Source organism: Staurois parvus, unplaced genomic scaffold (genome assembly GCF_062004578.1).
Source record: "Staurois parvus isolate SC_StPar_1 unplaced genomic scaffold, SC_StPar_1.0 ptg000811l, whole genome shotgun sequence".
NCBI lineage: Eukaryota > Metazoa > Chordata > Amphibia > Anura > Ranidae > Staurois > Staurois parvus.
This window is the reverse complement of record NW_028318607.1, coordinates 240,757-253,599: the sequence shown is the minus strand read 5'-3', so window position 1 is coordinate 253,599 and position 12,843 is coordinate 240,757. Positions and strand designations below refer to the sequence as shown.

Genomic DNA, 12,843 nt, shown 5'->3' with positions numbered 1-12,843 from the left:
CACCTTCCTGCCCAGGCCATTTTTCAGGTTTCAGCGCTCTCACACTTTGAATGACAATTGCGCGGTCATACAACACTGTACCCAAACTAAAATTTTATCATTTTCTTCACACAACTAGAGCTTTCCTTTGGTGGTATTTAATCACCGCTGGGGTTTTTATTTTTTGCTAAATTAACAAAAAAAGACCAAACATTTTGAAGAAAAAAACACATTTTTCTTTGTTTCTGTTATAAAAGTTTACAAATAAATAATTGTTCTTCATAAATTTAGGCCGAGATGTATTCTGCTACATGTCTTTGGTGAAAATAACCCAAATTAGGATGTATTATTTAATTTGTAGGAAAGTTATAGAGTTCACAAACTATGGTATAGATCTGAAAATTGATCAATCCTGAAGTACTGACAGCCAATCTAATTTCTTGAGGTCCAAGAATGTCAGAATAGTACAGATATCCCCAAATGACCCCTTTTTGCAGAGTAGACAGTCCGACGTACTTCATAAGAGGCATGGCGAGTTTTTTGAAGTTGTATTTTTTTGTCATAATTTTTCGGAAAATGAAAAAATGAAAAAAATTATTTTCACTATTTTTTTTTTTACATACTGTCACCAGTGCAGTACAGCGTCATCATATAACTGGCATGGCGGTGAACAGGGACACTGACTGGTGACAGTATGAAAGAAAAAAAAAAAAAATTTTTTTAATTTTTTTTAATTTTTTTATTATATTTAATTTTTTATTACATTTTTTATTTTTTTTAAGATTTTTTTCATATTTTACTATGACCAAAATAGTACAATGTTACCATAGTAACATTGTACTACTTTGGGGAAGTGATCAGTATTTTTTTTTTTTTTTTTTTTTTTTTTACACAATTTGCTTATAGCAAAGAATTACTTTGCTATAAGCAAGCATTTACCTGAATGAAATCGATTCATTCAGCTTTTTTTTTTTTTTTTTTTGTGCTTAGCTGTGATTTGGTCACAGCTAATCACATGACATGTGCATGTGATTAGCTGTGACCATTCACAGCTAGGCACTAGTATACAATGGATGGCATCATGAATGAAGCCATCCATGTATACAACTGTCATGTGACCTGCTGTGATTGGTCACAGCAGGTCACATGGTACCAGCAACGGGAGCCAGTACTCGGATCTGTCATCGGCCGTGTCCGAGGTGCACGGCCGACGACAGATCGCACTGCTGCGCCGCTCTGCACTAGTGCAAACGGCGCATGTGCGGGAGCACGCCAAATGGCGTGCACCCGGAATGGAGGAGCACATCTGAAGCCGCCAAACGGCCATTGGCCGGGCTAATGGTTAATTAATCAATTTGTGAAGACATTTTAAATCTATTTAAATCTACACCTTTCATTTTAATCCCTGGTTAGGGCTCTAGGATGCAGAGCATGTCATAAAACGTCCATTACACATGTAACCATTTCACATACAATTCATAAAGTTCAGCTGGAACTGGGCACATTAATATTAGGTATATATTTGGATAGATCATTTTCATGTGGGCCCAACAAGATCATACATGACTATATGAGCACATAGGAGAGAGAAGAAAGCAGTCTCTTCCCTCCTGGGTGACAAGGGTATGTTGTGTTTGGTATCCCTGGGTTTGAAATATAATTCTGAATATTAATCCACCACTTGCTAGAATACCACCTGTACATGCTGGAAGTTATTAATATTAGTCTGAAACTGCAGTTGGGACTCGGTCATTAACTTGGGGGCCGCCTAGCACCCATCCCCAAACTGGATGATTGGTCAGTTGTTCTTAGGCAACACCCAGGGGCGGACTGACAACTCATGGGGCCCCCGCGCAATAGGGGATCATGGGGCCCCTGTGTCCTTGCCCAAACTCAAAAAAGCCTATGAAAAGGTACCAGGGGCATCTCATGGGGCCCCCTTCTGACCCCGGGTCCTCGGGCAGTGCCCAAGTTTCCAAATGGTCAGTCCGCCCCTGTCCTTCACCCATCTCCTCATTACTCAGCACATCCCTAACCACATAGCACCCCTAGTGGTGGGGGAGGGTGGAGCACGACACTCTGGTCCGGAGCCTCCAGCCTCGCTAGAGATAGCCTATCAGGAGGCGGCCAAGTAGAATCCCCGCCCCTATTCTCTCCCAGGTGTAGTGCTTGACCTGTACTGGCTGTGGGCGGGGTTTGGCAGCGACAATGCAAATAGGGGAGGCAGAGCGGGGTGTTGGGGGGACAAGCATGGCCGGTGTAGCATGAAAATCTGTCTCCTATGAGGATCTGTCCCCCTCGACGTATCTGCGCATGTGCCGGTTTCAGGCATTAGCAGCCGATCGGCGATCTCATCCTCTCACACTGTTAACCCGTTTTATGCCGGATGCAAGGTATATGAACCGCTGAATCCCATCCCTCGCACTGGGACTGACGATCCTCCAGCAAGATGTATTCTCGCGGTCACACTGTTAACCCCTTGTATGCTGGATTCAACTTACACCAACTGCAAGATGTCTACAAGCTGCAGGGGGTGGTGACATGGCGAGTACAGTCACATGTGGGGGGATCAGTGACATCAGTAACGTGTTGGTGGTGCAGTTACATTTGGGGGGCCAGTCACATGGGGGGGGTGGGGATTTGCGTCAAGGGTGGCAAATTATCACTGGGGACTGAGCTTGCTGCTACGGGTGGGGGGTTGCTTGCGTCAATGGGGGGCACATTTTCACAGGGACTGAGCTTTCTGCTATGGGGGTGGGAGGGGGTTGCGTCAAGGGGGGGCAGATCTGCACGGGGACTGAGCTTGCTGCTATGGGGGTGGGGGGTGTCAAGGGGGGGCAGATCTTCACGGGGGACTGATCTTGCTGCTATGGGGGGTGTTGTGTCAAGGGGGGGCAGATCTTTACGGGGGACTGAGCTTGCTGCTACGGGGGGGGTTTGTTTGCGTCAAGGGGGGCAGATCTTCACGGGCCACTTAAGCTTGCTGCTACGTGGGGGTGGGGCTGCGTCAAGGGGGGGGCAGATCTTCACTGGGGACGGAGCTTGCTGCTACGGGGGAGGGGGGTTGCTTGCATCCAGTGGGGCAGATCTTCACGGGGCACTTAAGCTTGCTGCTACGGGGGGTGGGGTTGCATCAAGGGGGGGCAGATCTTTACGGTGGAATGAGCTTGCTGCTATGGGGGGGGGTTGTGTCAAGGGGGGGCAGATCTGCATGGGGGACTGAGCTTGCTGCCATGGGGGGGGGGTTGTGTCAAGGGTGGGCAGATCTTCCCTGGGGACTGAGCTTGCTGCTATGGGGGGGGGGGTTGCTTGCGTCCAGTGGGGCAGATCTTCACGGGGCACTTAAGCTTGCTGCTACGGGGGGTGGGGTTGCGTCCAGTGGCGCAGATCTTCACGGTGGACTGAGCTTGCTGCTATGGGGGGGGGGTTGTGTCAAGGGGGGGCAGATCTGCATGGGGGACTGATCTTGCTGGGGTGTATGGACAAGGGGGGCAGATTTTCACGGGGGACTGATCTTGCTGGTGGGTAATGACAAGGGAGGCAGATCTTCATGGGGGACTGATCTTGCTGGGTTGTAATGACAAGGGGGGCAGATCTTCACGGGAGACTGATCTTGCTGGTGGGTAATGACAAGGGGGGCAGATCTTCACGGGGTACTGATCTTAGCGGGGGAATGACAAGGGGGGCAGATCTACACAGCGGAGACTGATCTAGCTGTGGGGTAATGACAAGGGGGGCAGATCTGCATGGGGGACTGAGCTTGCTTCTACGGGGGGGGGGATTGTGTCAAGAGGGGGCAGATCTTCATGGACTGATCTTGGGGGGGGGGGGGGTGACAAGGGGGGCAGATCTTCATGGGGTACTGATCTTAGGAGGGGAATGACAAGGGGGGCAGATCTACACAGTGGACTGATCTTGTTGTGGGGTAATGACAAGGGAGGCAGATCTGCATGGGGGACTGATCTTGCTGGGGTGTATGGACAAGGGTGGCAGATCTTCACGGGGTACTGATCTTGCTGGAGTGTATGGACAAGGGGGGCAGATCTTCACGGAAGGGGACTGATCTTGCTGGGGGGTAATGACAAGGGTGGCAGATCTTCACGGGGGACTGATCTTGCTGGGGGGTATGGACAAGGGGGGCAGATCTTCACGGGGGTTTGATCTTGCTGGGTGGTATGGACAAGGGGGGCAGATCTTCACGGGGTACTGATCTTGCTGGGGTGTATGGACAAGGGGGGCAGATCTTCACGGGGTACTGATCTTGCTGGAGTGTATGGACAAGGGGTGCATTTCTTCACGGAAGGGGACTGATATTGCTGGGGGGTAATGACAAGGGTGGCAGATCTTCACGGGGGACTGATCTTGCTGGGGGGTATGGACAAGGGGGGCAGATCTTCACGGGGGTTTGATCTTGCTGGGTGGTATGGACAAGGGGGGCAGATCTTCACGGGGTACTGATCTTGCTGGGGTGTATGGACAAGGGGGGCAGATCTTCACGGGGTACTGATCTTGCTGGAGTGTATGGACAAGGGGTGCAGATCTTCACGGAAGGGGACTGATCTTGCTGGGGGGTAATGACAAGGGTGGCAGATCTTCACGGGGGTTTGATCTTGCTGGGTGGTATGGACAAGGGGGGCAGATCTGCCCGGGGGACAGATCTTGCTGGGGGGTAATGACAAGGGGGGGCAGATCTTCACGGGGTACTGATCTTGCTGGGGTGTATGGACAAGGGGGGCAGATCTTCACGGGGTACTGATCTTGCTGGAGTGTATGGACAAGGGGGGCAGATCTTCACAGAAGGGGACTGATCTTGCTGGGGGGTAATAACAAGGGTGGCAGATCTTCACGGGGGACTGATCTTGCTGGGGGGTAGATCTTCACAGGGGACTGATCTTGCTGGGTGGTATGGACAAGGGGGGCAGATCTTCACAGGGTACTGATCTTGGGGGGGGGAATGACAAGCGGGGCAGATCTACACAGCGGATTGATCTTGCTGTGGGGTATGGACAAAGGGGGGCGGATCGGCAAGGTGGTCAGATCTTCAAGGGGGACTGCTCTTGCTGGGTGCTATGGACAAGGGGGGCAGATCTTCACAGGGAACTGAGCTTTCTGATGCGGGGGTGGTGTCAAGGGGGGTGTCAGGGATCGCCACGATCCCCGCCGCGATGGTCCCGGCGCAGGCGCAGTATGCCGCCCTGTGCAGGGACGCGAGCTCGAGGTCCGGGCCAGCCGCGGAGCGCGAGTTCGCGCATGCGCAGTAGAAGCCGCGGCCGCCCACTGGGCACTAATGGCAGCGCAGGGCGCGATATTTAAACGGCCCTGAGCTGTCATTTGGTGCCTTCTGGTCTTATCCTACCCTGCATCCTGTATCCTGTACCTGAACCTGTTCTAGTAAGTTGCTGACCCGGATTGTGCCTGACCACTGCTATATTCTCCTGCCCAGACCCTTGCTTTGCCTGACCTCTCTCCTGAATGCCCCCTATTGGATTTGACCTGCTGTTGCTGACCTGGCGTGTGACCCGACCATTCTTTGCCCGCTGCCTTGTACCTTACCGTCCTCTCTGTTACCGACCCGGCCCGTCTGACCTTGCTCATCCATCCATCCATCGCAGTGGGGTCTTCTGACCTCCTCATATCAGACTCTCTCCCGTGGGAGCCCTTGGCGCATACCACTACCACTGACGGACGCACCCAGTAGCCACGACCTGGTCTCTGGGGGCTCCAAGTCCATCCCCACCATCAGGGGCCCTGGTGAACAAGCACCCTGGGACTTAGACTGCGCTGGGGACGCCTATTCAGTGGAGTGTTAGCGGTACCGCCGGGCGGTCCCTTACAGGGGGGCAGATCTTTACGGGGGACTGAGCTTGCTGCTGGGGGAGGGGCAGATCTTCACGAGGGGATTGACTGAGCTTGCTGGGGGGTAATGACAAGGTTTGTAGCTGCTTATCCAAGGTATCTGACCCTGCAATCGGTGTGTTTCAAAACCAAATGTCCTGGGAGAAACAGCCGTCAGAACCAGACCGAACCGATACCGAATTTTAACATGGGCGCCTTTGGGGTGCATGTCCGTTCGGTCTCCGGCTACATGTGGTCCAAATTTGGGGTCGCTGGCCCCCGGGTTTCCGGAGAACCGGGCCCCCAAAGTCGGCCTATTTGACGGTCTCCGGTTAACATGAAAGTCTATGGGAAATTGTGGCATAAACGGTGCTTGTCCCCTTACAGTGCTAATAGCTCAATGACTGAAGGTGCTAGGGGCCCCAAATTTTCACAGAGCCTTGGGGAGACCCTAAAGTGCAACTGCAAAGAATTTGGGGGTTTCAACCCCTTTCCTGGCCTCCCGAGCATCAGATCAAAATGGGTCTCCTTCTTGGTACCGTCCAGCCAGACCCCTTGGACCAAAACACCTGTTTTTTTTCACTAAACCTGGCTATGATTTAGGGGTACAAGTGTACCAGTTGTGGACCCGGTACTCGAACGGGAACGAACCGGGAATCGGTTCTGGCCAATTTGAATCGTTGTCGCTCCGGGACCAAGCATGCTACAAACTCGGGGGTGAGCTCATTAGAATTCTGAGAGTCTTTACAACATAATGGCTATCTCCGATTTTCTCTGCTACCGACCACCTGACCGTAAAGTACCGCCAAAAACAAGTGTCCTTCCCCGGTCGGTCAAACGGTTCCAATTTTCGGCCGGTAGGTCGTTCTGTCGGTTCAAAGGCACCCATGTTAAAATTCGATATCGGTTCGGTCTGGTTCTGACGGCTGTTTCTCCCAGGACATTTGGTTTTGAAACACACCGATTGCAGGGTCAGATACCTTGGATAAGCAGCTACAAACCTTGTCATTACCCTCCAGCAAGCTCAGTCAATCCCCTCGTGAAGATCTGCCCCTCCCCCAGCAGCAAGCTCAGTCCCCGTGAAGATCTGCCCCCCCCTTGACACCACCCCCCCATCAGAAAGCTCAGTTCCCTGTGAAGATCTGCCCCCCTTGTCCATACCACCCAGCAAGATCAAACCCCCGTGAAGATCTGCCCCCCTTGTCAATACCCCCCAGCAAGATCAAACCCCCGTGAAGATCTGCCCTCCTTGTCAATACCCCCCAGCAAGATCAGTCCCCCGTGAAGATCTGCCACCCTTGTCATTACCCCCCAGCAAGATCAGTCCCCTTCTGTGAAGATCTGCCCCCCTTGTCCATACACCCCAGCAAGATCAGTACCCTGAAGATCTGCCCCCCTTGTCCATACATCCCAGTAAGATCAGTACCCCGTGAAGATCTGCCCCCCTTGTCCATACACCCCAGCAAGATCAGTACCCCGTGAAGATCTGCCCCCCTTGTCATTACCCCACAGCAAGATCAGTGCGCTGTGTAGATCTGCCCCCCTTGTCATCCCCCCCCAAGATCAGTCCCCCGTGAAGATCTGCCCCCTTTTGACACAACCCCCCCCCTCCAGTAGTAGCAAGCTCAGTCCCCCATGCAGATCTGCCCCCCTTGTCATTACCCCACAGCTAGATCAGTCTCCGCTGTGTAGATCTGCCCCCCTTGTCATTCCCCCCCCCTAAGATCAGTACCCCGTGAAGATCTGCCCCCCTTGTCATCCCCCCCCCAAGAAGATCAGTCCCCCATGAAGATCTGCCCCCTCTTGACACAACCCCCCCCCGTAGCAGCAAGATCAGTCCCCCATGCAGATCTGCCCCCCTGGTCATTACCCCAGAGCTAGATCAGTCTCCGCTGTGTAGATCTGCCCCCCCATGTCATTCCCCCCCTAAGATCAGTCCCCCATGAAGATCTGCCACCCTTGTCATTACCCCCCAAGCAAGATCAGTCCCCTTCCGTGAAGATCTGCCCCCCTTGTCATTACAACCCAGCAAGATCAGTCCCCCATGAAGATCTGCCCTCCTTGTCATTACCCACCAGCAAGATCAGCCCCCCGTGAAGATCTGCCCCCTTGTCATTATCCACCAGCAAGATCAGTCCCCCGTGTAGATCTGACCCCCTTGTCATTACAACCCAGCAAGATCAGTCCCCTTCCGTGAAGATCTGCCCCCCTTGTCTTTACAACCCAGCAAGATCAGTCCCCCGTGAAGATCTGCCCCCCTTGTTATTACAACCCAGCGAGATCAGTCCCCCGTGAAGATCTGCCCCCTTGTTATTACAACCCAGCAAGATCAGTCCCCCGTGAAGATCTGCCCCCCTTGCCATTACAACCCAGCAAGATCAGTCCCCCATGAAGATCTGCCCCCCTTGTCATTACCCACCAGCAAGATCAGTCCCCCGTGAAGATCGGCCCCCCCTTGTCATTACACACCAGCAAGAACAGTCCCCCGTGAAGATCTGCCCCCTTTGTACATACCGCCCAGCAAGATCAGTGCGCCGTGAAGATCTGCCCCCCTTGTCATTACCCACCAGCAAGATCAGTCCCCCATGAAGATCTGCCCCCCTTGTCATTACCCCCCAGCAAAATCAGTCCCCCGTGAAGATCTGCTCCCCTTGTCATTACAACCCAGCAAGATCAGTCCCCCATGAAGATCTGCCCCCCTTGTCATTACCCCCCAGCAAAATCAGTCCCCCGTGAAGATCTGCCCCCTTGTCATTACCCACCAGCAAGATCAGTCCCCCGTGAAGAACGGCCCCCCTTGTCATTACACACCAGCAAGAACAGTCACCCGTGAAGATCTGCCCCCTTTGTACATACCGCCCAGCAAGATCAGTGCGCCGTGAAGATCTGCCCCCTTGTCATTACAACCCAGCAAGATCAGTCCCCCATGAAGATCTGCCCCCCCTTGTCATTAATCCCCAGGAAAATCAGTCCCCCGTGAAGATCTGCCCCCCTTGTCATTACCCACCAGCAAGATCTGCCCCCCTTGTCATTACAACCCAGCAAGATCAGTCCCCCGTGAAGATCTGCCCCCTTTGTACATACCGCCCAGCAAGATCAGTGCGCCGTGAAGATCTGCCCCCCTTGTCATTACCCACCAGGAAGATCAGTCCCCCGTGAAGATCTGCCCCCCTTGTCATTACCCACCAGGAAGATCAGTCCCCCGTGAAGATCTGCCCCCCTTGTCATTACCCACCAGCAAGATCAGTCCCCCGTGAAGATCTGCCCCCCTTGTCATTACCCACCAGCAAGATCAGTCCCCCGTGAAGATCTGCCACCCTTGTCATTACAACCCAGCAAGATCAGTCCCCTTCCGTGAAGATCTGCCCCCCTTGTCATTACAACCCAGCAAGATCAGTCCCCCATGAAGATCTGCCCTCCCTTGTCATTACCCCCCAGCAAAATCAGTGCGCCGTGAAGATCTGCCCCCCTTGTCATTACCCACCAGCAAGATCAGTCCCCCGTGAAAATCTGCCCCCCTTGTCAATACACCCCAGCAAGATCAGTCCCCCGTGCAGATCTGCCCCCCCTTGACAAAAACCCCCCCCATAGCAGCAAGCTCAGTCCACCGTGAAGATCTGCCCCCCCCCCCTTGATGCAACCCCACCCCCCGTAGCAGCAAGCTTAAGTGCCCCGTGAAGATCTGCCTCACTGGACGCAAGCAACCCCCCCCCCCCCCCCCCGTAGCAGCAAGCTCAGTCCCCAGTGAAGATCTGCCCCCCCTTGACACAACCCCCCCCATGGTAGCAAGCTCAGTCCCCCGTAAAGATCTGCCCCCCCTTGACACAACACCCCCCCCCCCCATAGCAGCAAGCTCAGTCCCCCGTGAAGATCTGCCCCCCCTTGACACACCCCCACAGCAGCAAGCTCAATCCCCCGTGAAGATCTGCCCCCCCTTGACACCCCCCCACCCCCATAGCAGCAAGCTCAGTCCCCGTGCAGATCTGCCCCCTCTTGACGCAACCCCCTCCCACCCCCATAGCAGAAAGCTCAGTCCCTGTGAAAATGTGCCCCCCATTGACGCAAGCAACCCCCCACCCGTAGCAGCAAGCTCAGTCCCCAGTTATAATTTGCCACCCTTGACGCAAATCCCCACCCCCCCATGTGACTGGCCCCCCAAATGTAACTGCACCACCAACACGATACTGATGTCACTGATCCCCCCACATGTGACTGTACTCGCCATGTCACCACCCCCTGCAGCTTGTAGACATCTTGCAGTTGGTGTAAGTTGAATCCAGCATACAAGGGGTTAACAGTGTGACAGCGAGAATCCATCTTGCGGGAGGATCGTCAGTCCCAGTGCGAGGGATGGGATTCAGCGGTTCATACACCTTGCATCCGGCATAAAACGGGTTAACAGTGTGAGAGGATGAGATCGCCGATCGGCTGCTAATGCCTGAAACCGGCACATGCGCAGATACATCGAGGGGGACAGATCCTCATAGGAGACAGATTTTAGCGGCAAGATGAGTCCCCCGATGAAGATGTCTCCCTGACGCCTCTGCGCATGTCACGGTTTACCGGTAATGTTTTGGCTCTAGAGGTGTGGTGGGCGGGGTCCGGCAGCTATAGTGAAGAGAGAAACTGCACGGGGAGCTAATGGTTCGCCGCTAGTAACTCCACTCACCTGTAGGAGCAGAGCACCGCCCCCAGGACAGAATATGGGAGGGCATTCTGCCTTGCCGTTTCCCGATTGGTCAATGGGGCGCTGGGCGGGTACAAGTTAGCTGCTGGTGGTGTGAATATAGTGCAGTTTAGGGAGAAGAGGAAGCGTGTCACGTGACTATTGTGTCTCCTCCCCCTTCATGCTGGGCCTGTCATCTAGTGAGCGCGGAAATCCCGGGAAGCAGAGAAAACTTTCAATTAATTATTCATTGGCCGCCAGGTGGCGACAGACACCATAGAAGCGAATCCCCAGATATGCACACGTGGTACGCTCTCTAATCAGCGGACGGGTCTATTTCACACTTCATAGGGGGGGGGGGGGGGGGGGCGCCGTGATAATATACAGACACCTGATAAGAACACATCAGCACCCCATAGAAGCTAAGCACCCGTGTGTAGAGCGCCCTCTAACGCCCAGCGCTATAGGACAACAGCGGCATCACCAGATCCGCTTCGAGTTTTTTTTTTTTTAACTTTATTATTGCTTTAGATGTGTCAGGAACTCGTGACTGTGGGCGGGGAAGGAAACCCGGAAGTAGTGTCATGAGCGCTCCTATTAGTCACCGAACCGTGCTCCCTGCTGAGCGGTGACGTCATTTTTGTATAATATCAGAGTCCATGTTTGTTTTGGGCAGAGCTTTGTTTTGCCCCAACTGTTCCAATCCATGAACCAGACGTCAGTTATTGCTGAATGCTCTGAGACAGTGATGATCTGATACATTATGTATACATTTAGGCTCTACTTGCATCTGTGTTCTCCCGGAACGCACACAGAAACGCACATCCTTCTGCAATTCACAAAAGAAATAAAACACTTGCGCTTGAAGTGACATCATTGTTAATGCAAACCCCCGCCCCCTTCCCAAAACCAAAGCAAACAAGGATTTTGCAAAGCACAAAACTACATGACAAACAGTCATGTTAAAAAATCAGTTAAAAAACAGAACGCGGCTAGATGCTCGATGAGCGACTTTGCCGCATTTGTCGCACGTAGGGTGGCTCCGCCTTCATACTTGACATTTTTCTGGACGAACAACAAAACGCACAGGGAACTTGGGTTTTGCCATGCATTTCAGAAATGCACGAAAAGCGTCCATCGTGCTGTCGGGACCATGAATTGTTAACGGCACACCAAACACGGTTAGCAGGTGCATGCTTTGCCGCATGCCAAACCCAACACAAACACGCCATAATGTGCTGAAAGAAACGCACATCCGAAAAAGGTTCTGATGCTTCTTTGGTGCGTTTGTCGCAGGTAGAGCAGCTCATTCAAGTGAAAGAAATGCAAGTGGAAATGTGAGTTCCCGCTATTTATTTATTTCAGGTACTTATATAGCGCCGTCAATTTACGCAGCGCTTTACATATATATTGTACATTCACATCAGTCCCTAACCCTCAAGGGGCGTACAATCTAAGGTCCCGCTCAAAAGGGGGCCGAAGTTTCTTTACTGTGTGCAGGGCAGCCATGTATGGGCTGTACTATGTGCACTGCACCAAAATACCCCCAAAAAAGTGCGCAAAAACTCGCATTCCTGCAGTGCAGAGAAATAGATGTTCCTGGATGTGTGCCTGGGTCTGTAGGGTGTCAGGCGCACCCCTGGGAGGGTTAGGAGGGTGTCAGGCTCACTCCTGGGTGGGTTGGGAGGGTGTCAGGCTCACTCCTGGGTGGGTTGGGAGGGTGTCAGGCTCACTCCTGGGTGGGTTGGGAGGGTGTCAGGCTCACCCCTGGGTGGGTTGGGAGGGTGTCAGGCTCACCCCTGGGTGGGTTGGGAGGGTGTCAGGCTCACCTCTGGGTGGGTTGGGAGGGTGTCAGGGTCACCCCTGGGTGGGTTGGGAGGGTGTCAGGGTCACCCCTGGGTGGGTTGGGAGGGTGTCAGGCTCACCCCTGGGAGGGTGTCAGGCTCACCCCTGGGAGGGTTGGGAGGGTGTCAGGCTCACCCCTGGGTGGGTTGGGAGGGTGTCAGGGTCACCCCTGGGAGGGTGTCAGGCTCACCCCTGGGTGGGTTGGGAGGGTGTCAGGGTCACCCCTGGGTGGGTTAGGAGGGTGTCAGGCTCACACCTGGGTGGGTTAGGAGGATGTCAGGCTCACAATTGGGTGGGTTAGGAGGTTGTCAGGCTCAATCCTGGGTGGGTTAGGAGGGTGTCAGACAAACTCCTGGGTGGGTCAGGAGGGTGTCAGGGTCGCCCCTGAGAGGGTTAGGAGGGTGTCAGTGTCCCCCCTCCCTCAGTTTAGGTGAGGGGGTCAGTGTCCCCAAGTACAGGTGAGGAGATGTCAGTCAGTCCCGTCCCCCCAGTATAGGTGACAAGGGCTGAGTTCCTCC

At 53.6% G+C, this 12,843-nt stretch overlaps 1 protein-coding gene across 1 annotated transcript in view; it reads right to left on the bottom strand.

The window, feature by feature from the left end:
- Positions 1-10,618, bottom strand: part of ATL1 (atlastin GTPase 1) — a 104,335-nt gene extending 93,717 nt beyond the window's left edge. The window contains exon 1 of the mRNA XM_089654857.1: positions 10,484-10,618. Within this exon, the coding sequence (XP_089510983.1) occupies positions 10,484-10,529 (46 nt within the window). The 5' untranslated portion in view covers positions 10,530-10,618. The remainder of the gene's footprint in view (positions 1-10,483) is intronic.
- Positions 10,619-12,843: the final 2,225 nt, after the last annotated feature.